General features: G+C 34.3%; 1 protein-coding gene across 1 annotated transcript; it reads left to right on the forward strand.

The window, feature by feature from the left end:
• The first annotated feature begins 237 nt into the window (after positions 1–237).
• Positions 238–26,279, forward strand: LOC148950682 (ATP synthase-coupling factor 6, mitochondrial-like). The gene is made up of 4 exons (XM_089091704.1): positions 238–340; positions 18,736–18,878; positions 22,937–23,070; positions 26,166–26,279. Exons 2-4 carry the CDS (start codon positions 18,748–18,750, stop codon positions 26,198–26,200), a joined length of 300 nt encoding a protein of 99 aa, XP_088947830.1. The 5' UTR covers positions 238–340; positions 18,736–18,747; the 3' UTR covers positions 26,201–26,279.
• Positions 26,280–26,638: the final 359 nt, after the last annotated feature.

A 26,638-nucleotide genomic window follows, 5' to 3' on the forward strand; every position in this document is an offset into this window, starting at 1 on the left:
AAGAACGCGGGTTTATTTCGCTTCTTTTTTCCTGACAGAGTGTGACAGAAAATTTAACAAAACATGTTCAGGATGATGATTTACTGCTGTCTGTATAATTTTGCACAATGTAACTATTTATTTGAATATTACTTCTTATTTTCAAGAAATTGCTTTTTATAATCAATGACATCGTTATTATTTTTCTCAATTATGATTTAAATATAAATCACATAATACTTCACAAATTTTAATTGTCAGGAATATTCTTGTAGAATATCTATCAGAAAAGAAAACTTAAAAATAGTAGGAGGGTATTGAATTGGTTTTATTTTCGACTGAATTTTTGTCTTTCTCTACGGTATGTCATTTTAATCTAAAAACAAATTATTTATTTTTTAATTTGTTTATCATAAAATCCTCTGCTAGAATAGGCTAGTTGAATTATATATAGGCCTATTTTAAAGATAGGCTAGCTAATTTTTGTAAAGGGTATCCTTGGGCAAAAAGCAGGGTCAGTATGGTGTATTCACTTTATTCCTAACTCAATAATATGATTTGGTAGATATTTAGGCCTACTGTTTATGCAAGATTCTATAGCCTATCTGACAGAGACAAGGTGAAGATACCACTTCATTCTTTTTCTTCATATTGTTTCCAAATAGCTTATACTAGGTCTAGGCTAATCAGTTCACTTGCAAATGCATTACATTTCTCCTGTTGGTCCCATATATAACCCAAGAGATAAATATTTACATAGTCATATATTTTTGCCTAGAAGTTGGTCAATATATACCAAATCACGTTATTGAGTTTCAAATAAAGTGAATGCACCATTCAATGCCTTTTTTTATGCTGATTATGAACATAATAAGCAGTTCTATTAGAAATGAATTTCATCCCCTCCCCCCTCTATAATAGGCTATACCTAACCTAACCTAAGCCAACCTAACCCTAAATTGGCATATATAGGGAGGGGGGCTGAAATTCATTTCCAATAGAAATGCTTATCATATTCGTAATCAGCATAAAAAAAGGCATCGAATGGTGTATTCACTTTAGTCCTAACTCAATAATATGATTTGGTATATATTGACCTAGAAGTGCCTACATCACTTGATGACTAGTTTTGTACTTATATCAAGTTCAGTAGGTCTAATTGCTTCTAGTGCAAAATTCCATTTTGAGGGTAAATTTTTGGAAGCTCATATTATTGATTTAGGAATAAAGTGAACACACCACTCAATGCCTTTTTTTAGGCTATCTTCTTTATGAATATAATAATTGCTTCTGTCAGAAATTCAAATTTACCCACCCCATCCCCCTAATATGCAAATATATACACTGAATTGTAACCACACAATAGGGGCATTTTTTCACTCATCAATGTGCTAAGATCTAACATCTTTTGTCAGAAAATGTTTAAAAGTGAAATCTTTGAACAAAGATCTTACATCTTTGGTTGTTTTTGTGCAAACGTCTTTCATCATTCTGATCAGCGGTCTGAGAACAATGATGAGTAGATCATCAAAGTTCTCTCATCATTGTTCTATGTGGCAGAACAGTTGTGGTCTTCACACTTTTTGCTAACATCAGTGAGCTGTAAGATCTTAGGACAAAGATGAGTTAAAAAACAATGATCTTTGCTGAAAGATATAAGATCTTAGTGGTAAAAAATTGGCCTAATGAAGTTATCAACAATAGTTAAGTTATTGGAAAGTGGTTAAAAACATATAACTAGTTTATAAATAAGTTGTTTAAGAGTAACATATTTGAAAAATACTTCAATTCAGACATAATTTATTAGGCAACTCAAATATAAAATGTTTTCCTACCATTTTAAGTTTTTCAAATACAATCAACAAAAATAGTGCTGAATTTGGCAATTCAAAACTTTGCCATCAACTACTACTACTACTACTAACAACTCATCACAGCACCAAGCCGCCTGAGGCCACCACAACTACGCACGCTCCTCCTCCACCCCAACCTATTCAAAGCCTCCCTTTTTACACCCACCCACAAAGTTCCAATTTCCTTTAAATCTTTCTTTATGACGTCCTCCCACCCCAGACGGGGATGACGTGCTTTCCGTTTAGCCCTAGATGGTTGGCCAAAAAGAACAATCTTCGGCAATCTGTCATCCTTCATCCGCACAACATGCCCTAACCACCTCAACCTTTCTTTCATTATAGACCTAGAAAGCGGTATTGAACCACATTTTTTGTATAGCCTATTGTTTGAAATACGGTCAGTCAGCCGGGTACCCAGAACAATCCTTAAGCAATTTCTCTGGAAAACATCTAGCAAATCTTCATCCGCTTTTTGGAGCGTCCATGCTTCAGAGCCATACTTGACCACTGCCATCATTGTAGCTTCCAATATTCTAATCTTGGTTCGCAGACTTGTTTTCCTGTTCTTCCAAACTTTTTTCAACAGTGAAAAAACACCCTGAGCCTTGGCTATTCTATTTTTAACATCAACAATTCATTGTATATTCCAATTCAGGGTATATTTTTGCAAATTAGGGGGGTGGGGGTGGGTAAATTTGAATTTCCAGTAGAAGCAATTATTATATTTGTAAATAGCATAAAAAAGTCCTCAAGTGGTATGTTCACTTTATTTGTAAGTCAATAATACAAACTGCCAAAAATTTACCTTTTTGTTCTTAGTTAGGCCCCAAAAGGTAACTTATTACCTTGTATGTAGGCCTAGTTTTAGATGTGTTATAAACATAAATTTAATTTTAAACTAGCCTAATTAGTTTCCCATAAGGAAAGCCTCCATGTAGTAGCATGATTTAATGAGCTGGAGGTAATAGGCTTGAGATTGTCTGTGCATGATTTCAATGCTTGTTGATAGCAGAGTATCAGTAAGTGTAGAAAACCATATTGTGATCAAGATTGGTCCAGGATTGTACATGCATTTTTATAAAGGTATCTTAATGCCTAGGCTGGTAGAAACAGGGATACATGGTATCTTAACTTGGTGTAAGGGAAAGAAAACAGTAATAGTTACAAACTGCTGAAATTTTGTAGGTGTAATAGTGTAGGGTAAAAGACCTCTCTTTAGAAAACACCACTTTTCTTTGGCATTCCAGAAATTAGAGACAGTTTTTCAGACTGTCCCTATTTTAATACAGCATGATGCAATGTGAGTGTAGTAACAAGATCACAACTTTTATCAGCCTAGGGGGAATTTTCACCTACTAATTTGTTGTCATAAATTCAAAATATGGTCTCTGTTTTGACAAGTACTTAAGAAGAAAAACATCATATTTAATATTTGTGATTTATAGATTAAAATATCCAGCAATAAAGTTTACCTTTTTTAACTACTAAAATTAGTAAGGTAATCAATAGAAAACACAGAGCATGGAACCGTTATAGAAAAAATAAGACCACAGAAAATTATCTAGTCTTCAAATCCTTTCGTAGTCAAACAACAAACCAAATAAAGGTGTTGAAGAGAAGGTTTGAGGAAAAACTCACAGAGGAAGTTAAGGATAACCCTAAATCTTTCTGGTGTTATGCCACTCAAAATGTAGCAGAAGACACACAATCCCAGATATCTTGCACGATAGTAAATCAGTTGCAGATCCTGAACTGAAAGTTGAAATTTTCAACCAATATTTCTCTTCTGTTTTTTTGTCCAACCCCAGTATGGTATATCCTACACCTCCTTTATATGATGTATCATGTAATATGGAACCAATTCTGATTACAGATACTTTGGTTCTAAAGGAACTCACATCCCTCAAACTGAATAAATCTGCTGGCCCAGACGGCATTCAGCCACATATCCTACACAAATGTTGTACAGTTTTGTGTCGACCTCTTTCCCTGCTGTTCAATTTATCATTCAATCTTTCTAGACTACCTCAGGATTGGAAAACTGCCCATAATATTCCTATTTTTAAAAAATGTAGAAAGGACCTTGCTGAAAATTACCAACTCATTAGCATGACATTAGCAGTTGTTAAGGTTCTTCAAAGAATAATCAATTCTGCAGTTGTTAAATACCTTGAGGTGAATAATGTTTTACACAGTTCACAACATGGCTTTTGTTCTGGAAAATCTGTTGACACCAATCTCCTTGAATCATATGATCACATCACCAAGTTGCTTGATATTGGGGTTCCTGCTGACATGATTCTGCTTGACTTTTTTAAAGCTTTTGACAAAGTGTGTCACAATCGACTTGCAATTAAATTGTGTGCAGTTAAGCTTGAAGAGAAATCTCTGCTCTGGATCCTTGATTTTCTTTACTTGCAAAACCTATTTTTTCAGTTGTTTGATGACTTTGGAGATTGTATTCTTTCTTCCTGAACGTGTGTTCTGAATGGAGTTCCTCAGGGAAGTGTCATGGGTCCTACACTATATAATATCTTCATTAATGATGCTCCTACCATTATCAGCAGTAATTCAACTCTTTATGCAGATGACCTGAAGCTTTTTGGGCCAGCTTTGTCCTGTGAAGATCATGCCCTGCTACAAAATAATTTTCAACTGCTGGGTCAATGGGCTGAGGCCTGGCTTCTTGAATTCAATGTGGCCAAGTGCCATATCATTCACTTTGGCAAACAGAATCCATGCTGCTCTTATTTTTTCTTAGACCACCCACTCTTCTCTGTAAACAATGAGCGAGATCTTGGTGTTACTATTGACAATGAATTAAAATTCAGCACACATGCTAAGAGGTCTGCTGCTGGGGCTAGTTCAACCTTGGGTTTGATTAAGCATACCATTTCCACTTGTTCTTCCAAAGTCATCATTGTTCTTTATAAGGGACTTGTGCGTCCTAAGCTTGAAGTTGGAATGTCACTTGCCTCTCCATATTTTAAAAAAGATATAAAGGTTCTTGAAGAAGTGCAGAGACCAATAAAGTGATATCTGGCATGCAAGAGCTTTCCTATCCTGTAAGACTATCAAAGTTGAATCTCCCTACCCTTGTATACAGGAGAAATAGAGGGGATGTCATTTTAGCCTTTAAGTTATTGAGGGCTAACATTCTCCCAGCATTATTCCCTGCAGTTAGCACCAATTCAAGAACTAGAGGTCATCAACTGAAATTTGTCATGCAGTCTAGAACATCTAGAGTCTATACTCAGTTCTTCTCAACACATATTGTCAACAATTGGAACAAATTATCTAATGAAAACTGTTACTGCTGAATCCGATGATGTTTTTCAATAAAGGCTAGATGCTGAGTGGTCCTCCAAAGCAGCACCTGGTCACCAGTGATTCTTGCATACAACTAGTCATCATTCCAGAGCTTTACAAGGAGAAATCCTTAGATTGCTCCTAGCTACAATTGAAGGTAATTTTAAGGTAATAAAAGTTACATTTTTAGAATCAGAAAACATTCAGCTTTCTGTTAATAAGTGAATAAAATATCCTGACAATATTACTAATGTTGAGTTTTTACCAACACTAGGAAAAAGCAATCATTTGGTATTGGCAATATCACTAAAATGTTTTTTGAGTTTTGCTGATAATCCAAATAGTGCCCCCAAATATGATTATGGTAGAGCAAATTATGTTGCATTTTCTGATTATATTTTGTCTCTTTCTATCCAAGAGGAGTTACAGCAATGTAATGCAACCACTGATGTGTCCTTTGAATTTATTAAGCAGACCCTTAAAGAAGGTATAGATTGATATGTAACAATATTTACTAGCAGGCAGTTTTACAAAAATAAACAGATCCTTCCTTGGTATATTGTACAAATGCTAAAAGAAAAAGGTGATAGGTGGCATGAGCACGTAAAAATTAAAACTTCTGATTCATGGTCAAAATATAAAAGAGCTAGAAATAGGGCAACCAAGTTCCTTTGTCTAAATCATCAAGAGGTTTAGTTGAATGTTATTGCATCAGTCTAAAATTCCCTAAAAACGTTTTGGAAGTATGCAAGAAGGGACCAAGTTTCACAATACCCATCATCCACTTCCTCTGTAGATTCTGAAACTCTTTCACATATAGATGATAATCATGAAAAATCACAACTTTTCAATAAGGTATTTGATTCAAATTTCACTCAAACACATACTTAATTTACTCTTCCAGATTTAACAAATTAATTTGATGATTCAGATTTTACAGTCCAGTAGGTTTATCAAAGCCTCCAAAATCTTGATCCTAGAAAAGTACCAGATATTGATGGATTTTCAAATGTTATGCAAACTTGCATCAATGCTTGCTGAACCATTCACTTATCTGTTTAATCTTTGTCTCTTGTCTGGTGAATGTCCTTCAGCTTGTAATAATGTAATCATTAGGCTATTGTACAAGAATGGTTCAAGTCCCATTTTAAAAATTACATTTCAAATAAATCTATCTTTCCCATATAATGGAGAAAGTTCTGGTGAGCAGAATACAAGCACATTTTAAGGAAAATAACTTATGACATTCAGCTCAGTATGGGTTCCATAAATGGCACTCTTGTAACATGCAACTTCTGGAGGTGATTAATAATTTTCAATTGATGGTGGATAATGGTATTTTGTTTGATTGTATTTATATTGACTTTTTCAAAGCATTTGACAAAATTTCCATCCTACTTCAGATTAAGAACTGTCAACTATATGGTATCAGCCTGCAAACTGAAGTGTGAATTATCTTACAAATAGAACCCAAGAGGTTGCAGTAGGTGATGCTTTGTCATCACCTATGTCTGTCATAAGTGAAGTTCTGCAAGGCAGTTGTCTTGGGCTGGTACTCTTCTGCATTTTTATCAATGGTTTGCTGTGTGTTGTTAAAAACTTAACCTCAAAAATGTTTGCAGATGACATGAAAGTTTACAGGTCAGTCATGAATGAGCTAGATATTATTTTACTTCAAGAGGATTTGGATGCTTTGTGCTGGTGGTGTACTGCAAGCTCTATGTTCATTAATGAAACCAAGTGCAATGCTGTGCACTTTTTGTGTAGACTCCTTCAATATTACCATTACTTTGTTGATTATAAATCAATTTCAAGCATGGAGTATGTTCAAGACCTTGGGATTTGCTTTGATTTAAGTCTCAAATTTGATAAACATGTATTGGATATCACCTATAGGGCACATTACCAATTATTACATCTAAAGTGTAAATTTTCTAAGTTCAATCTTGCTCATTGATTAAATAAAAAAAAACAAGTTTTTTTAACTGAAAGCAAGGAGCAACATTAAAACTTAAAACAAACAGTAATTATTCTGTATATGAAAGGGGTTGCCCCCTCCTCAACCCCTCACTCTTTATGCTAAAGTTTTTTATTAAAAAAAAAAAACAGTTGTGAGACAGAGTCAAACTTTAGCGTAAAGAGTAAGGGGTTGAGGAGGGGGCAGCCCCTTTCATATACAGAATAATTTCTGTTTGTTTTAAGTTTTAATGTCCTTGCTTTCAGTTAAATAAACTTTTTTTTATTTATTTCTGGACGTTTTTGAGTTAATGCAGCTTTTATTTTGGCTCACCATATGTGAATAATTATAACAAAATTTGCATATTAATTTTACTTTTTTTGGCTAAATGGCTTTCTCAAAATTTTGTTCAGACTGTAACTTACGAATTAACTTACATAACAAAGTTCTATATTCGTATATTTGTATTACGTATATTAGGGGGTTCGCCCCCTAGTCAATACCTTGCTCTTTATGCTAAGTTCAAATTTTGTTCCAATTCTTTGAGAATGACCCCTTAATCACAAAAGGCCATTAATTAGAATAATAGCTCTGATAAAAGTACAAAAACTTTAGCATATAGAGCAAGGTAATGAGCAGGGGGCAAACCCAATCATATACATATTAATTTCTGTTCATTTTAAATTTTGATGCTGCTCCTTACTTTCACTTGAAAAAATTGTTTTTTTTAGTATTTAATTTCTGATTGTTTTTTTTTTAATAATGCTGGGAAATCCAGCACCCCCTTCATAGCAATGTCCCTTCCCCCATGAAAACTTCCTCAATGGAAAGATCCTCCCACGTAACACCCGACCCCCCCCCCAACTACCGAATGAAATCCCCCCTGAAATCGATTGTATACCTCCTAGAAACCAAAACTATATATAAATTATGGCCAAAGTTCGTAGTATGCAAAACTTACCTTAGGGACTGTGGGGGATTATGTCTCCCTAATAGGAATAGTTATGACATTTTTCAACCATGCTGAATAAAATGGCTCTCTCAAAATTTTTATCAGTTGACTGGGAAAAAATGAGTGTGGGAGGGGGCCTAGTTGCCATCCACTGTTTTTGATCACTTAAAAAGGGTACTAGGACTTTTAATTTCCATTCAAACGAGCCCTCCTGCAATTTTCTAGGACAACTGGTTTGATAAAATAACCCCTGAAAAAAAAAAAAAAAAAAAAAACATAAACATGCATCCCTGATCTTTCTGCTGGCAAAAAATACAAAATTCCACATTTTTGCAGATAGGAGCTTAAAACTTCTATAGTAGGGTTCTCTGATATGCTGGATCTGATGGTGTGATTTTCAATTCTGTTCCATGACTTTTAGGAGGTGTTTCCCCCTTTTTTCCTAAATTAATGCAAATTTTCTCAGGCGTGTAACTTTTGATTGGTAAGACTAAACTTGATGAAACTTATATATTTGAAATCAACATAAAAATATGATTCTTTTCATGTATCTGTTGGTATCAAAATTCCGTTATTTAGAGTTTTGGTTACTAATGAGCTGGGTTGTTCCTTACTTACAGTTTGTTACCATGAACTGTTTGATTTCACTTTATGTATCCACTGTACATCCACCACTTGAGTATTGCTCATCAGTATGGTATCCCCTTAATAAGAGAGGTAAAGAAAGAGTTGAGAAAGTGCAACATGCCTAGTCTTCAGTTCCAACATGATAGAGCTGACCTAATAAATACATTCCACATTGTAAGGAACATAGATAATACCACTCCAACTCACTTTTTCACATTTACAAAATACAGTAGTACCTATCATCACCAACACAAAGTATACCCATCATATCAACAGAAAAGATTAGGCCAAAACTCTTTATCTAGCCAATTGTGGAAGACTTGGAATACACTTTCATCAGAAACAGTTGTGACTATCATGGTTGAGTCTTTAAAAAGTAGTTTAGCCTCAACAGATTTCCATACTAGGCCTTATCACAATCCATTTTGAGAATATTTTTGTTTTTGTATTAGTTGTTTTTGGGACCTGTATGTTTCATAAAGTATGTTATTTACATGTTTTTTTATTATTATTATTATGTTGTCATAGAGTGTGTTTCAGTGCTGTCATAAATTGTAATAATATTTAATGTGACAAGATTGGTAAATCTTACCACATTTTGGAATTGAATAATAAATAAAATAAAACTCAAAGAATATATACTTCAAAATAGGATAATTGGTTGGCAACTGGGGTGAGCTTTCCCAGGCATTTCAGCTGGGGGGGGGGTGGTGGATGACGCTTCTGTTTTTTTATTTATTAATGTTTGAGTTTGGAGGGGTGCTGTAATTATTTTTCCCTGTGCACTAACAACCCTAGGAATGGCCCAGTTTACATAATGGCAAGACTGATACTAGGGTATTTAGGAGTGTTTTATTAATGTTAACAGTTAAGATCTCCATCTAGTAGTGTCTAGGGTTAATCTAAAGCTGAGATTTAGGAAGAGTAACTACCTTCCAGGTAGCTATTATATTGGTAGACTCCAGGATGAGAATTTGAGAGAAACTTTCCAGGAATAGTTGAATACTAAACTGGAGTAAAAAATTTAAGAATGTAGAAAATGGATAGAATAATTTTAGGAAAATAGTTTTTGAAGTTGCTGATGTTGTCTTAGAAAAGAAATGCAGCTAGGAATATTAGTGAAAATTTTTTATGTTAAATAAAGAGGAGAAGGGGCTTATACAAGAATTGTTTTAGTAATGGATCATATGAAAATAGAGGAATGTAAAGAAAGTAGAGAAAGTGTTAAAATATGAATCCAGTAGGTGTGAAGCTGATCCCATGGATAAAATTAAGATCTTGAAGATGCAGTCAAATGATCTAATAGTAAAATAATGCAATGACATGTTAATAAATTGAAAGAGGGTAATCAATATGGACTTGTCCTAGTTAAAGAAAGAAATAGGGCCACAGTTAGTGATAAGGAAAGAGTTAAAGAGAAACAGCAGAACATTTTGAGAATATGCTAAACTGTCTTAGAGTTTTACAGGAAAAGACATAGAAAAGATTGAAAAAGCTGTTTGGCACTGGATGTGAAGGAAGATTGATTTTATGAGGAAGAATTAGTGACAGTACTAAAAACATTAAAAAATAATAAGGTACTTATGTATTATAGCCACCCCACTGAAGAAGTTTGATCTGATCTGTCTGCATAAAACCAGTTTATCTGTATGCATTTGGAGACAATTAGCTTGGGTACACTGAGATAAACTACCATTTAGGTATATTTTAATTAAATGTTTAGCATTTAGAGTTGTTATTTTAGTTAGGTATTTAATATATTGCATTGAGTGCAGCCTGCTTTCTGCATGAATATTTTGTTACTAAAGTATTATATTTTCATCATATTTAGGTATATTTCATTAAGATTAACCTTACTTTACTTCTTGAGTGGGTTGCTTTAATATTTAAGTACCAACAATAATGCCCCAGGTGCTGATGGTGTGATATTGAGTTTTTTTTAAGTGTGGTGGTTATGAAGCTAGAGATAAATTACTGAAGATTATGAATATGATTTTTGAAAAAGGGGGAGGACTTAGCATTTTTAGGAGAACTCTTAATAAATTTTTTGATAAGAAAAGTAATATGAGTGTGGTAATTATAGATGCATTCGCTTGGTTTCTGTAGGTAGCAAATTATTTAGTACTATGATACTTTTTAGACTTAGAGATGTTGTAGATAAAGTTTTAAGAGAAGAACAGTGGGGTTTTAGGAAGGGGAGAGCAATTATGGGCCAAATTTTCGCTCTTAGGTTAATGGTTGAAAAGTGCCTGAGTCATCAAACACCTTTAGGCTGCAGTTTTATTGATTATGAGCAAGCATTCAATTCAGCTGATAGGAGAGCCCTTACAAAGGTATTAAACTTGTATGGTATACCTGAGATACATTAAAGTGATTAGTCAAGCCAAAGTGATATAGTAATCTAGTGATAAAGTAATTTGTCAGCCAACAGACTAGGGCCACATGAAATGCAGGTTACCCCCAAACGGGGTGGGAAAATGTTGTTAAGACAGACTTTAGGGAAATGGGAGCTTCTTTGGGGGGATGTAAAGTGGGAGGCTTTGAATAGATTGGGATGAAGGAGGAGCATGTATAGCTGTGTTGGCGTTAGGCAGCTTGGTGCTGCAGTGAGTTGTTGGTAGTAGTAGTTTCAGTGTCCTCTTAGTAACAATGCCTCCTCCCTGGCATTGGTCCTTGGTGGTGGTGGTCCTGGATGTAGGCCTAGGATATATGCAAAATGAAAAGAAAATTTCACTTTAGAATATGCAGCATGTTTCTATAAATTTGATTACCATGCTTTCTTCTATTGTTATCCATATTTTTAAATAATATTTCCATCCACAATTCCATTGAAATCCCTTATACAGAATTGATTTCATGGGCCAAGAAAGCGTAAAGCATCCATGATACAATAATTGGAAAGTGCATCAAGGAGGCACACTTGTGCCTCTTTAAAGAGGCGACCCACCACAATGTTAAGTGATTTTCGGTCCTAGAGGTCGCAGAGAGACGGCGGTGATCGCATTTTGTAGCCCAAGCTCAAACTAAGAAACGTGCAAAATTTCATCCTCCTCCAACTTTCATGGGGTAAACTGGGCCGGAAGTTTCGACCCTCCTACCACATCCCCCCGTTAATATTGTCCTATCCAACTTAAATTTAGAGGCTAGTCTTTGCTCCGGCCCGGGAGCATGTCCTCGAAATTTGAGCTCCTTCTCTGTTGTCCAAAAAACAGATATAGCCACTTAATGTTCATTTCTCTTTTTTTTTATTAGACACGCCTACAGGCCACAGTTGGTAATGGATCCGGATGAATGAAGACTCATTCGAAGTGGAATTTGACCTGTTAGGGCCTTTTGATATTTTCATACCGAAAAAATTATCCCCTGAGTTTACATTTACGAAAAACATCGTTTTCCTATAAGAGCCAATGTTAAATTTTCCCACCACAGACTTCCTTTAGGGTTTTTCGATCGGGCTGAAATTTAGAAGATAGGTTTTCCTGGGGCCTGGAAGCTCATCCTCCAAATTTCAGCTCAATCCGATCACTCCTTCCCTGTTTTCCAAAAACCAAATATCAAGTTTTGTGGGGATTTGCTTGCGTCAAAAATAGATTCCACATACTAAAAATACAAGAACAATTGTGTCTCTTTGGTACAGTGGTCGATACTCCTGACTGTCAGGCGGAAGACCCGGGTTCGATTCCCCGTCAGAGGAAATTTTTTATATACTGAATTTAAAATTTAAAAAAGAAACTCAGTTTCTTTTTTAAATTATTTGAAAAAAATTACGTTTTTTAAAGAGTTAAAGAGGCTGAGTTACAAGGTCGAACCTTAAAACGTACAGGGATTAGGAGGCACAGTTGGGGGCTGTTAAAGAGGCTCAGTCACAATTTCGAACCTTAATACGTACAGTGATTAGGAGGCGCAGTTGGGGGGCTGCCGCCCCCAAGCCCCCGCTTCCGTATATGAAAGGGGCTATGCCCTCCTCAACGCCTTAATCTTTACACTAAATTTTGACTGTCTCACAACCATTATTTTAAACAATAAAAATTTTAGCATGAAGAGCGAGACGTTGAGTTTATATTTAATTTAATTTTTAAAAAAGAAAATCAGTTTATTTTTTAAATCCAATCTATTAAATACTTCGGCTCAACAGGCGTCTCCAGAAGAATATCACAGTCGGCCTTCAGGTTACAGGTAAGTCTCCACTGCTTTGATAACATTATTTGAAAAAACTACGTTTTCTAAAGAGTTAAATAAGTAATAAACTGTACAAAAACGTGCAGAAATTATTTGAAAAAAACTACGTTTTCTAAAGAGTTAAAGAGGCTGAGTCACAAGTTCGAACCTTAAAACGTACAGGGATTAGGAGGTGCAGTTGGGGGGCTGCCGCCCCCAAACCCCCGCTTCCGTATATGAAAGGGGCTGTGCCCTCCTCAACGCCTCGCTCTTTACGCTAAAGTTTTTATTGTTTAAAAAAAGAGTTGTAAGAAAGTCAAACTTTAGCGTAAAGAGCGAGGCGTTGAGGAGGGCACAGCCCCTTTCATATACGGAAGCGGGGGTTTGGGGGCGGCAGCCCCCCAACTGCACCTCCTAATCCCTGTACGTTTTAAGGTTCGAACTTGTGACTCAGCCTCTTTAACTCTTTAGAAAACGTAGTTTTTTTTAAATAATAAAATAAGGATGATAATGGTAATGCATTAATAAAATATACAAAACGAAGATTAAAATCTAGGGGGCAAATTTGCCCCCTAGCAACCTTGTTGTTTTTCCTGTTTTTTTAAAAGAAAACACAAAAAAAAGGGAATTCTCACAAATCTAGTGGAAGAGGATAATTACACCCTCTCCCCCCTCAGCTGATTCTCCTGTTTATTATATTTTATTTTTTTTTCTGAAAATGCTGTGGACCAGAATGGTGCAATTATATTTAGAATGAGCCTTGAATAGAGAATTTATTAGAAGTTGTTTAAGCTCACCTGAAGCTATGGATATTTAGATGGACTTTTAATTTAATAAAGTTAAAACATTTTAACCGTATTTTCTTATTTGAACCATACAATAAATAACCGAGTTAAACTCAAAAATAGGAAAAATTAATATGAGTAGGGCTGATAACCCCTATGCCTTCTAAAGACCAGAACATAATTTGCGTTTTACTGAAAAAAACAAACAAACGAATGACTGTGGATTGTCAGTTTAATTGACATATACTGACATGTATTTAAATTATACTTGCAAACACCCTTTAGTGAATGGATAAGTTTATCAATTACTTAATGGGGGCTGAATTCATCATTTCCTAATAACACTTGTACATTCCTATTGTGTTTTTGATTGTCTACCAAAGTAAAGTATAATGTAAGATTTAGTGCAATCACCTGAAAGCTTGAAAAAGGCAATTTGAGAAATATAAATACTATTGATTTAACTTTGAGTTAGTCTTTTGCTAACTCTTTTTATTGTTGCTTAGGCCTACTACAAAGCCTATTATACAGTAAATACTGGACAGAACCAAAAACAAAGATAAAAAAGGGAAAGGAAAATAAACTGACATCATGATAAATAAGCATATATTTCATTGAAATAGATGGCTAAGGTTAGGATACTCATAGGGCCAAAATCAGCTAGGAAAAAGGGTAACATCCTCGATTAGGGGCTTCTTCTATGTTGAAAGTAGTTATCTTGGCTTAAGGTAATTTTTCAATTTGGCTTTTTCTTGCATTATGGACCAACTATTAATGAGAAATAATTACAAAAATGATGGCAAATCCACAAAATAAGCAAGCTTTAGAATATAGCTTAAGGCTATAACTGCCCTTTTCAAGAGAATTGGGACACAATGGTTCCCAAAGCCAACAATCCTTTCAAAGGATAGCCAAACCTTCTTAAACTTTTTGGTGCCATATGTTTTAGCTTAATTTTGATGATTGTTTGCCTAATTTTGTTTTTCTTCAATGTTTTTTTTTGATTTGGCACCTACTACTGCCAAAAATTGCAGTTGATATGGAAGTCTTTTACACAAATGGATTTGTGTTTTTTTTTCTGAGTTTTTAAGACACTTCTGGTGTGTTAATTCCTCTTTTTCCCATTCCTTAGCACTTTTCAACAAAACTAAAAAAAACTCAAATAAAAGTTTTAAATTTAGAAACCTTATTTCCACAGGGGGGAGGGTATTTTCCACGGGGGTTACTTTCCGTGGGGGGAGGGGGCATTTTCCGGGGGTTAAACACCCCCCATTCACTATATTCATTTTTTGTTATTTTACTGTGTTCATGGCTGTATATTTGGCTTTAAAATACACTTATTTGTCTATCTATCTAATATGCAGAATAATTGTACCAAACTCATTTTGCATGCAGACTCGGTATGCTTACCCCCCCCCCCCAAATGTGCAAACCTATTGCGCAAATTTATTTCTAAAGTAACAAAGAAACGAACAAAAAGAACGGTGTGTTCTCGAATTTTACACAGTATAAACTCAAGTTAGTGGCGCATAATGCACAAGTACCTAAATTCCTTCTCCCTAGGAAAAAAAAACTCAAATAAAATTTTCAAATGTGGAAAGCCTTATTTTCCACGGGGGGGGGGGGTATTTTCCGGGGGGTAAACGCATAGAACCCTGATTTTTATCCTACAAGCAACCTTAACCAAATGAATGGGAAATAGCAACAGGTTATGTGTATATTATATGCTATCAACAATACATGGCAGTAGCAAAAGCTACTAAGGAAGGATCACTGTCGTTTTTTTATTATGAACTTCATTTGATATTTTGTAAGATAACATATACTTTCATAAGGATATCATAAGCTCCAATAGAGCTAAATTTGCTTCATATGTCCAGTAAAAGAAAGCAAAACAAGCAAGACAAAAGTTAAAAAATCAATCAACCCTAAAATTGGCCAATAAAAACTTAATACAAATTAATGAAACATAACATTTAAAAAAATCCATGTCCAAGAACTAAAATGAACTTCATACAATTAATGACCAAGAAAAAAAGAGGGGGTTAAAATAATACTTTATGAAAAAAAAACTATCACAGGCTAAAAGAAAAAATAGCCAAATTTACATTCCATGTAAAATATTGTAAAAATGAAAACAATTGAAATCAAAATCATTAAGGATATGAAAAGAATCAGAAATATTGACAATTGAAGAAAGGATTGTGCAAACGGCTAGATTAGAAAAGAAATAGAGCTCAAATAAGTTTCCCAAATAGGCTAAACACTAAACAAAAGTGTTGCAGAATAAAGGAGATGAAACTTTTTTGGAACCTGTCTGTGAGGTTAAGCAAGGGAGTCAAGGTCTAGTGGGGCTGTGAAATTTAGGGAGAATTTCCTTGGTATGATGGTTAGAAATGGTGGATTTTGGAAAAGACAAGCAAATTTTATTCATCCTTTCTTTTAAGGTGGTAATGCATGCTGCTTTAAAAAAGATGGACTATGGAATTTTGCCCTCTTTTAAAATGATCCTGAGCAAACGCTTTTGGACTGACTCAGTTTTGTTGCTAAGTTCACTTGAAATATGTGAATGCCAGACCAGACATACATATTCCAATAACAGCTTGACAATGGATGGAGGAATGCATCTACATGCAACTGAATTTATTTAAAAGTTTAAACATGGATAGTGATACATTTGCCTGGTTAACAATATTTGAAACATACATGTCCAACTTCAGATTATTAGAAATTGTGACACCAGTGATTTTAACATGTTTCACTAGCATTTCAGGTGGTGTAGGGTATAGAGAAACGGGAGTGGATTTCAATAACTTTATCATAATTATATTTGGTTTGGTTGCATTTACTTTCATATTTGGATTCTTAGCTTTGTCTAAAAGATGGGTTAGGGCTATAAGGGGGTCACTTTTAACATTCCTATGACATTTTCAAAAGTTGACTAGTCATGCGCATATTTCTATCTCTGTGGGAATTACTTACCAATGTCATTAATCATTATTAGAAATAAAGGTAGTCTCAATGAGGTTCCTTGAGGAATTTCACAGTAAATAGGAAGGGGGTCAGAGAAATTATTTTTGTATTTTACAACTTGTGATGTATTTGAGAGGAACAATATAACAACATTTACTAAGAGAGGGTTGAGTTCAGAGTTATTCAGTAATAAACAAGTTTGGATATTGTGGTCAACCAAGTCAAATGCTTTTTGGAAATCAACTAAGTTAAGGTTTATCCAAATATTTGGTTACCTTTTGTTACTTAGGAGGTTTTGTACCGAGTGTATAAGGTAATGGGGTGGTGGAAGTTTTGCTTAGATTACCAAATTGTTAGACCTCAAGGCATGGAGTAATTTTAACTTTAAGCCAGTCACACAGAAAACCTTTCAGAAAACCTTATAATGGGGCATATGTAGGCAAAATTAAGAATAGTAGATTTTTTTGGGACAAGTGTTATAAAACCCATTTTCCAGCAACTTAGGAATCTACAAAATTTTGTGATTTGGTTGAAAATATTTGATGGTTCAATATACAATTAGTTACAGGAGTTAAAACCTCCTCAGAATTGGAATCTCTAAACTAGTCTTAAATTTAGACCCATAAAGGGTTTTGGAGTTGTTATTTAGAAACCTAAATGAGCATGAATATATTTTCTTTTATCTGAGTTGTTAAAAATTTTTCCAAGGAAGGTAAAATGGAGAATGTAAGGAAGGCCAGAAACAGAGCAGGAGGATGAAGACTGTAGTAGTTTTGATGTAGTTATTGCCTTATATCTTAAAATCATCAAATAATTTCTGAGACCAAACTGGCTAATCATGACAAAATAAAAAATTAGGACAGAAACGAGGACAAAAACAACCAGTAAAAAACTGAAGAAAAGGTTATGCAAATATTTCGGTTGAGACCTCTGCTCAATCATCCTCAATGCAGAATAATAAAAAAAAAATGCAGATAAAAGTCTAAAGGGCACTATGAAAACCAAACCTAAAAATAAACACTGAAACTAAAATGAGGATCTTTTCAAAGCAACAATAAAAGGGTTACTCAACCCTTCAAGTAACACACAAAAATAGACTTTGTCATCCAATATAAGGTTCAAATTCAAACTGAAAACTCTGCTATATATCCCTTTATTAAGTGAAGAGTAGGCTACAATGGCGACTTCAAGAATATCCCTTTTGAGTCTGTACTTCTGAGGTAAGAGGAGAAAGAATTGTGGTAAAACCTAATATTGTTATTTTAGCATTTTGGTGACTAAAGATCAGGGCTTTTGGTTTATAAAGCATAGCAATCTAAAATGTTAAAATTCAAACACCCACAAAAAAAAAACGTTTCTTTGAAACTACCCTCTCCCCCTCCTCTTCTTGGTAGGTTTTAAAATCCACATTCCTTTAATACACCTTTTTAGTATGTTCAGACTGCATTAAGAACAGGGGAGGGAAAGTAAAAGAAGATCCAAAGGTAACCATCCAATACAGATCACTTCCAGTGTCATTCATTAAGTGTTGCTAACATATCTCCATACAGGAGGGAACCCCCCTCCCTCTACGATTGGTCAGAAGTTGCCCTCCCAAAGATAGGAGTTCAGAGATATCTTTTTGCCCCTCCCCATCCCCCCAAAAACAATTAATTATGTAACTTCTCCATTTAGCATTATTATAGATTTAAAAACCCTTAAAGAAAGATACTAACCGTTGTAGGTACAAGAAACTATGAAATTTATTAAGGTAATAATGGAACCTTACACAAATAAAGGCTTAAATTACTGTGGGACACAGGGAATTTCCCCTGTAGACCTCTATTCCCCTTCCATTAAAATTCCAAAGATTGTTTGCTGTATGCATCTTTAGCCTCCCTCCCTTATATATATATATATATATATATATATATATATATATATATATATATATATATATATATATATATATATATATATATATATATATATATATATATATATATATATATATATACTGGTCAAATAAATAAACCTATAATACTGGTCAAACTTGTATATTCAGAATATATATATATATATTCTGAATATACAAGTTTGACCAGTATTATAGGTTTATTGGATAGTATACTAATTGACTAACAGAGTTCTATTGTCTTTTAGGAATCATACAGGATGTTGGCTCCAAGGATTTCAGTAGCTCTTAGAAGAAGCTTTTCAACAAGTTTGCCTGTAGTACAAAAAGCTGTTGATCCAATCCAAAAACTATTTCTAGATAAAATTAAGGAATATGACCAGAAAAGCAAGTAAGATTCAGTTTCGTTTTCAACCAAAGGAGGACACTAAAGGTTTTTTAGTTACTCTTGCTAAATAGCAATTCCCATGTCCCAAAAATCTTACAAAGATCTTTCAGCTCATGTCCCAAAAATCTTACAAAGATCTTTCAGCTCATGTCCAGTAAAAACTAAGTCCTAAAAATCCCTTAGAACAAATTTCTCAAATTTATTTGTATTAAATGTATGCTTCATGTTATTCACAACATGTTTTTGAGAGATGTTAAATAAGGTATTTCATCAAATTTCACACACTTTTCTCATAGTTTTGGTATATAGTAAAAAAGAGCAGGGCAGTGTATTCAGAGACTGAAATAAATCAGTGTAAAATTCATGTAATAAGAGCATTAACCTATAAGAAAATAAACCCTGGGTTTATAGCTTGAATAATTTTCATACTATATTATGTACATCAACTGTGAAAAAGAAAAATGTGTGAAAATTATATGCCTGTCCAATATTTAATGTGCCTGAAACTGTCATAATATGGGATATTTGTATTTGAAAATTGGAATTGTAAGATCCACACATCTGCATCATTCTTACTAATATTGTGCCCAAACATCTAGACACACTTTTTAACTACCTAGTCCCAATTAAAAAATAAAAATTTAAAGTATCTGTAGAATTGCTGGTTTTTTGGGGCAATATGGAAATTTGCAACCTGATTGGGTCAGGGCATGGGCGCCCATATGGGGGGGCAGGGGGGGGGGTGGCTCTTGCCTCCCCCCCCGGTTGAATGATACTGCCTTATTTTCATATTTTTGTTCTGAGATTTCTATTATATAGCATTAAAAGTAGCAATTAGACGAAGTTTGCCCCCCCCCTGGAATTCAGCTTATGGGCGTCCATGGGTCAGGGTGCCCTTGTCATGGTAGAGGAATGGACATTGTTGCCAGTCAAATGTGACAGCTACCAGGCTTGAATTTTTGTTCAGGTTGGCTCAAAGTTTATTTACACCTTTGCAAATAGCTTTCATCCAAAAGAATCCCCCATCCCTTCGAAGCTTCTGCCTAAAATAAAATAAAAAGAAAACATTCAAAACTTTCAGATTATGTCTAGGAAAACACTGGATGGATTTCTCCTCTTTTAGAAGAATATCTCCAAAATCATTTTATTAATATAAAATTCTAAATAACACGTAATTTATTTTTTTACTTCTATCTTGACCTTTCTCAGTCTATCCATATATGCAGTAATTTTTATATATCTTCTAATTGGCTAACTTTGCTCAGTGATTTCTAATAACCTGATCGCAACATTTTTTATTATCTGTCTTATTCTTATTGAAGGAATAACCGGTTTTCCCGTTGCAAGATGGGAAAACCCTATCAACCTTATAGGGTTAAATTGAAAAAAAAGTTTAACTTAAAAATCCTCTCACCCCTTTCAGAAAAATCTTTGAGGAATTGTTTTGCCTCTAAGTATTTTGTGAAAATTCTATATGTCTAGTCCTATCTTAAGACTTGCTAATTGGAAAGAAACTCAGCCTGAATTTAATAGTCCAACCCTTTCCCCCCTCAAATGAAATGAAAGACCCTCGCTTTTGGGTTAACAAAATCTAATGAACCTGTTAATTGTGTCAAATCAATAACATAATGTAGCTGCTACTTACAGATAAACGCGTGATTTTCACTTTAAATAAAGTTAATTTCGCTTACTATCCAAAAAAATTCGGTTGTTTCAAACCTATTTTTGCACCCTGAACTCTCAAAATCTTCAAAACATTGTTTTCCTAACATCTACTATCCATTTTCACAAGTTTGATACTATGTTCTCTCTTAGCCTTAACCCTGGTTCTTAAGACCAAGTCAATCAAAATAATCCATATAAATCCTATATTCAATTTTGCTTAACTCTTGGTTCCACGCTGAACCAACTACTAACCTCTATTCCTACCTTAACTGGATTAATGTTATCCTTGTACATAGCACTAGTCACTCTAATGTAATGGGCAGTTGCCCCCCTTTTTTTTTTTTTCTCTCCAGACTTTGAAAAATACCTTTTTTTTGTATCTCATTGAAAAGTTCCTTTTTTAATATTTTTAATCTAAAAATCGGGAACAATATGAAATTACCCCCTTCTAGATGACTATATTTCACCCCTCCTTCTTCCTAGCATTTTGTGGATTGACGCCCTGAGCGTCCTATCCCCTTCCTAAAAACACACTGTTTTTCTCTTCAAACTATATATATAGCATCTCTTAGTCTATTAAGTGGCATCATCAGGGTTGCCAGCCCTAGCCATTTATCACTATTTCTGGTGATTTTTTTTTCATATTGTCTAAATAAGAAAAATACTAAATCAGCACATAAATCATTAGATTATTTAAGAATATCACTAAATCAACCAAAAAATCACTAAAATCTAGTGATTTTTTTTCACGGGGTGGCAACCTTGGGCATCATGTTATGTTAAGTAGTTTACTTCCTATGGAAAACAAGGTAACGTCTCTCATATATTTAAAGTTTTCTTAAAAACGATTGGCAGTTTACCTTTTTTCATAAATCATTTTCATAGTCTTCAGTGATTCATCTTTAGCTTTGCAACCTCCATATTTCAAAAACTAATTTACCACACATCAAGTAGAATTATCTGCTTAAGCTACTGTTCCACTAATTACATTCTTGAATAATTCTTTATTCATATATCTGTTTGAGTCCCTTAGTATCTTATTGGTAATGACTAAATTGACATCAATTTACATTGAACTCTGATTGCATGTTCTTTGATTATACAACTTAATATCTTCAATTACTCACTGATGGATACTTCAGTGAAATAGATATGGAATGAGATAATTCACATTAAATATTTAACTTTAGTGAAATGAAATAACTTATACAGTCAATAGTGAAGTGAGTCAAAAGTGAGCATTAGTTAAAACTAGACAATATTGACAATTCGGGTTGATGCCCATCTTTCCTGCTGTACCATAAACAATAATTGCTTGGCATTCAATAAATAATAATGATTTATTTCAACCCTCTTTACATGTATGAAATGGACTTAGAGGAGTACAAAAATAAATGGAAACAATAAACAAGAGAAAACTTACAAAAAGTAAGTAAAATGTCAGGTACTTACGCAAAACAAATAAACTATACAGCCAGTTAAGGGAAAAGTCTATAATATTTTCTCGACGCCTACGGAACCAGTCCACAAGCTGATCTGTTTTTGAAGAAATATAAAAAACGCCATATCTACTCAAAATGTACCGATTGCAAGTCCAAAGCGGCAACTACAGAAGATTTGCAAAAACGAAAGAATAGAGATATAATTTTCTTCCATTCAGGTATCTTGAAAAGAACTCCGCAAAGGGACCAAGAAAAAGACATGTGAGGTACAGAAAGCGTTGTAAAGTCTACCCAGGGTTATTTTCTGAAACTGGCCTTTAACTCGAGCAAGCAGCCTGTATAATTTTCTAAGCATTTCTTGCATTGCTGAGATAGCAAGTGTTTTAGTAGTTTTAACGTTTGATCCAAACGGGAGACCTAAATAATTCAGAGAAGACAATGCAGAAATAGATTCTGCATAGACAATGCAGAAAATAATATAAAAATCATTTTATTTTTTTTTCAGTCAAAGATTTCCTTAAAGTTCGTGAATAAGAATCCTTGAAGGGGATCTTCGAGCCGGAAAATTGTCCCGATTCCTTCCTTATATGCGGATATGTTCAAATCTAGTCTTCAATTGCTTGTTTTACAATTAATATGCTCTCTCCTTATGCATGTACATAGAGATGGGGGGGGGGGGGGGCTTTGGACACACCCCCCATTCGGGAGAATTTGTGAAATTCCCCCTGAAGCTCCATCTCGAATCCAAAGAGCCTCAGAACTTTCTAGGTAAGGCCTAGAAATCGGACCTGAAATCCAGAGGGATATAGATGCTAAACTGGATAAACTGAAGAATATGTATGGAGGAGACAGCCGGTTTATATAAGTCTCCCCCCTCCCCTATGAAAAATAATCTTTAGCACATGCTTCATTCTGTAATGTTCTTTTGTTTCTAATTTCTTTTATTGTTCTAAGGGCTGCTGGTGGCAAGCTCCTAGAAGCCTCACCTGAAATCCAGAGAGAACTTGATGCCGAACTGGATAAACTGAAGAAAATGTACGGAGGAGATACTGCAGATCTATCCAAGTTCCCCAGTTTCCATTTTGAAGGTCAGTGTTTAGTTAAGAAAGAGGGCATATTTGGTCTAATTTTTAAAGCTCTTGTATATAGAGAGAAATTGTACATATGTAGGGTAATGTAGGTATAGAATAATTATGAATAGGTAAGTCAAAGTATAACAATTGCATTCATATATTCCCTTTGCATTTCTAATCGATTTTATTTACTTTCTATTATAATACTATATACTTTTCATTTATATTTACTTGCTATTAATTTACTATTGTATTATGCGTATACTATAAATGGCGAAACCCCGTAATCTAGTTTTGATAATAAGACATTTTGACTGCTCAGTGGCATTCGATGGTTTGTTTAATACAGTTTCATGTCTTAGAGAACGTCATTACGGTCATCGTATCCAAGTTTTAAATTTTGTTAGAGGGGACTCAGACTTGTAATCTAAAACTGAATCAGATACAAAACCGAAAATATGTATTTATTGCTCTAAAGTATTGCTTGAGTTAAAACGAACCTGAAACAGAATAAGCTAGGAACTTTTGTTACGAAAATTAATCTTCGTAAAAGCTATTTTGGAATGCCTTGTTGTAACTTTGACAACTTAAGTGCTTTTTAAAGATTCACTAATTATTATTTTTCTAAATTATAGATATTTGGCACTGAGCTAATCTCAGTGATTGTTAGTAATGGTCTGTGAATTGTTGATCACTAACTGAAACTCATTGATAGTGTTGTATAAATTTATAGATTTTGGTTGAATGATCTTGAAGAAGGATTTAGGGGCTCAGTAACGTAACGCTGGTCATATTTCATCTATTAGGAGATAAAACGGAGCCAAAACACATGAAATCTTAATATATTAAATTAACAATAATTGAATATCTTTAATTTTTTCTCTAAAAAGGCACTGTAATTTCTCTAAAACATCACTAATTTTTTTTTTCTGAAAATCGGCATGCTACAATTTTCAAGTGCGGAAAAAACGATCTAGACAGGATAAGACTTTGAGAAAATTCATTTTCCCCTCCCAGCCCCGTTAATATTTGTCGTAAATCGTGTGCTGACTGAAAGATTCCTGAAGGTTCAAAGCCATGAGTATAAGTTGGAGTTTCAAAATGCTATTTTTTAGTTGACAAAATTGTTGATTCGGAGCTTTTAAAGAAAAACATTCCATTTGTTAGCTGAATTTCAGATTCTTAATTGCTTCACCATAAATGCTACTTATTGCGGCAGAAACATTACAATAAAAATTTTTATAACAAGGGATCAAATATACATATGTAGAATTGTTGTTCGTAATAAGATAGTTGTTCGTTTTTCTGTGTAATAAAAGAAGATCTAGATAGGCCCCGACTTTGAGAAAGTTCGTTTCCCCCTCCCAGTCACCTTATTATTTTTCATAAATCGCCTGTTGACTGAAATTAGACCCCTGAATGTTTAAAACATTAAGCATAAGTAGGAGATATTTAAAAACGCAGCAATTTAGTTGATTCCAATCTTTTAGAGATACGTTCCCATTTGATAGCTGGGAAGTGAGTTTCGGATTCTGAATTGCTTTATATTTAAATCTACGCATGCCCTGACGAGGATAGGCTGGGTATTAAAGATTGGAGCTGTTTTTATGCTCTGAGATGGTTTTGGGTCTCCGCTCCGCCGTAGGTTCCTTTTCCCGTCCCTATTGCCGACAGGGAAATCCTTGCTTGCGTGGCCTTATATTGGCATCAGTGCCCCTCGAGGAAATTATAGCTTAGTAAACGACACATCTTTTACAATGGATTCTGATTAATAGATAAATCTTCTGGGTTGGTCTGTTTTGGGCTGAAAAAAATTCTTCCCAGCTAATTTATGTCTTATGGGTTGCCTCTCAGTAGTAGCGTAATCTTTAGAGGTATGAATATTTAATGAGTTGGGGGTAATAGGCTTGAAATAGTTGGTGCACGATTTCGACTCTTGTTGATGGAAGAGCATCACCAAGTGAGGAAAACCATTTTGTTACCAATATGGGCCCAGAATTGCACAAAGACTCCATTCAACTTGAGGTCTCAGGGACTTCTTGCTGCCCGGTTCTAAGCCGGCTTAAGCGCTTCGTGTAAGCTTGAGAAGATGTGTTAGTCCCTATCGTGCACTGAGTCTGGGATCATTGCTTTTCCTGAGGCTAAAATAATTTCAATGATTTACATAATATGAAAATTGCAACTTCGAATATTAAAGCGTTAGAAAATAACTATCATATCAGCATTTTGACTGACGAATTCAGACGCTTCGAACTGGACTTGTTAGGAGTTACAGAAACCCATATCCTAGGGATAGGAAACATGAAATTAGGTGACATAGAGTTCATTTACTCTGACAGAAAAGACGGTGTACACAGACAGGGAGTAGGGCTCATGATGAATAAGGAAGCTGCTAAGTCTTGTTTAGGTCGGAAAGGTTTTAATAATAAAATGCTAGTCGTTCATTTATTGACTAAAAAGTGGAGGGTATTAGTCATAGTAGTATATGCCTATTTAGGACCGACTGACAGAGATGGTAGTGACTCAGATAAATTTTACTTAAAGCTACAGGAACAAATCGACAGGATCCCAGGTAGAAATATGGTGTTTTTATTAGATTTTAACGCCCAAGTCGGTAGAAATAAGGAAAGATGGTATCCTAGCCAAGGTAAATTTGGTGTACGAAAAGATAATAGCAATGGTTATAGACTGCTTCAATTTTTTGGCGCATCAATTTAGTTCTAACCAATGCTGTATTTGGTCATTAGATGGCCCATGGGTTAATATGGTATTCACATGATGGTAATACAGCTAATATTATTGATTATGTTATTGTAAACCAAAATTCTCACAGTTTCAGGATTTGAAGTCTTTCCAATTATTAAAAAATTATAGACGCAATTCATGTATTTACAGAAAAAACTGCCTTAGGGCCCTTGACACTTCACTCCCTCCTCCGAAATTTTGTATGTTCGATAAATTCATAATTTCTGCCTCCTTTAAAATAAGCCCCTCCTTGTGCCTGATGCAAACAGTTACTGCTTGGATATATGATAAAAAAAAAAAACTCGTCCCCTATCCTTCAGATTTTTAGTAAACTACTGGTAATATAATTCTATCTTCTATTCCAGATCCGGTGGTTGACCCAATCAATATGCAAAAATGAAAATTCAATTCAGTGCAAGCTCGTTACATTACTTTGTAACTATATTTTGTGAATATAATTATATAGTGTTACTGAAAAAGTGTGTATATGTTTGAATTGTATTTAGAATACTTATTGGGACAAGGAATATATATATATATATATATATATATATATATATATATATATATATATATATATATATATATATATATATATATATATATATATATATATATATATATATATATATATATATATATATATATATATATATTTGGCTTGTCCAGTCCTTGGGGGCAAAGCCACCAGCTAAGTCTGACCATAGTGGAGAGGGCACCAGAGGTGAGTCAAATGGAGTCAAAGTATATTTGATGTCAATACTTGTTAGTACACATCCGGTGCAACCTTGTTCGAAATATATGGTGTGTTCAAGAACATGCGACCTCTACTACCAAA

Source organism: Artemia sp. Qi Xiang Cuo, chromosome 7 (genome assembly GCF_049724085.1).
Source record: "Artemia sp. Qi Xiang Cuo chromosome 7, ASM4972408v1, whole genome shotgun sequence".
Lineage (NCBI taxonomy): Eukaryota > Metazoa > Arthropoda > Branchiopoda > Anostraca > Artemiidae > Artemia > Artemia sp. Qi Xiang Cuo.

Excerpts from the sequence above, each read along its gene's own strand:
- LOC148950682 (XM_089091704.1), top strand. The coding sequence starts at position 18,748 with ATGTTGGCTCCAAGGATTTCAGTAGCTCTTAGAAGAAGCTTTTCAACA. Across the intron at positions 18,879-22,936 it reads GAATATGACCAGAAAAGCAA|GGCTGCTGGTGGCAAGCTCC; the intron begins GTAAGATTCAGT and ends TATTGTTCTAAG. Across the intron at positions 23,071-26,165 it reads CCCCAGTTTCCATTTTGAAG|ATCCGGTGGTTGACCCAATC; the intron begins GTCAGTGTTTAG and ends CTTCTATTCCAG.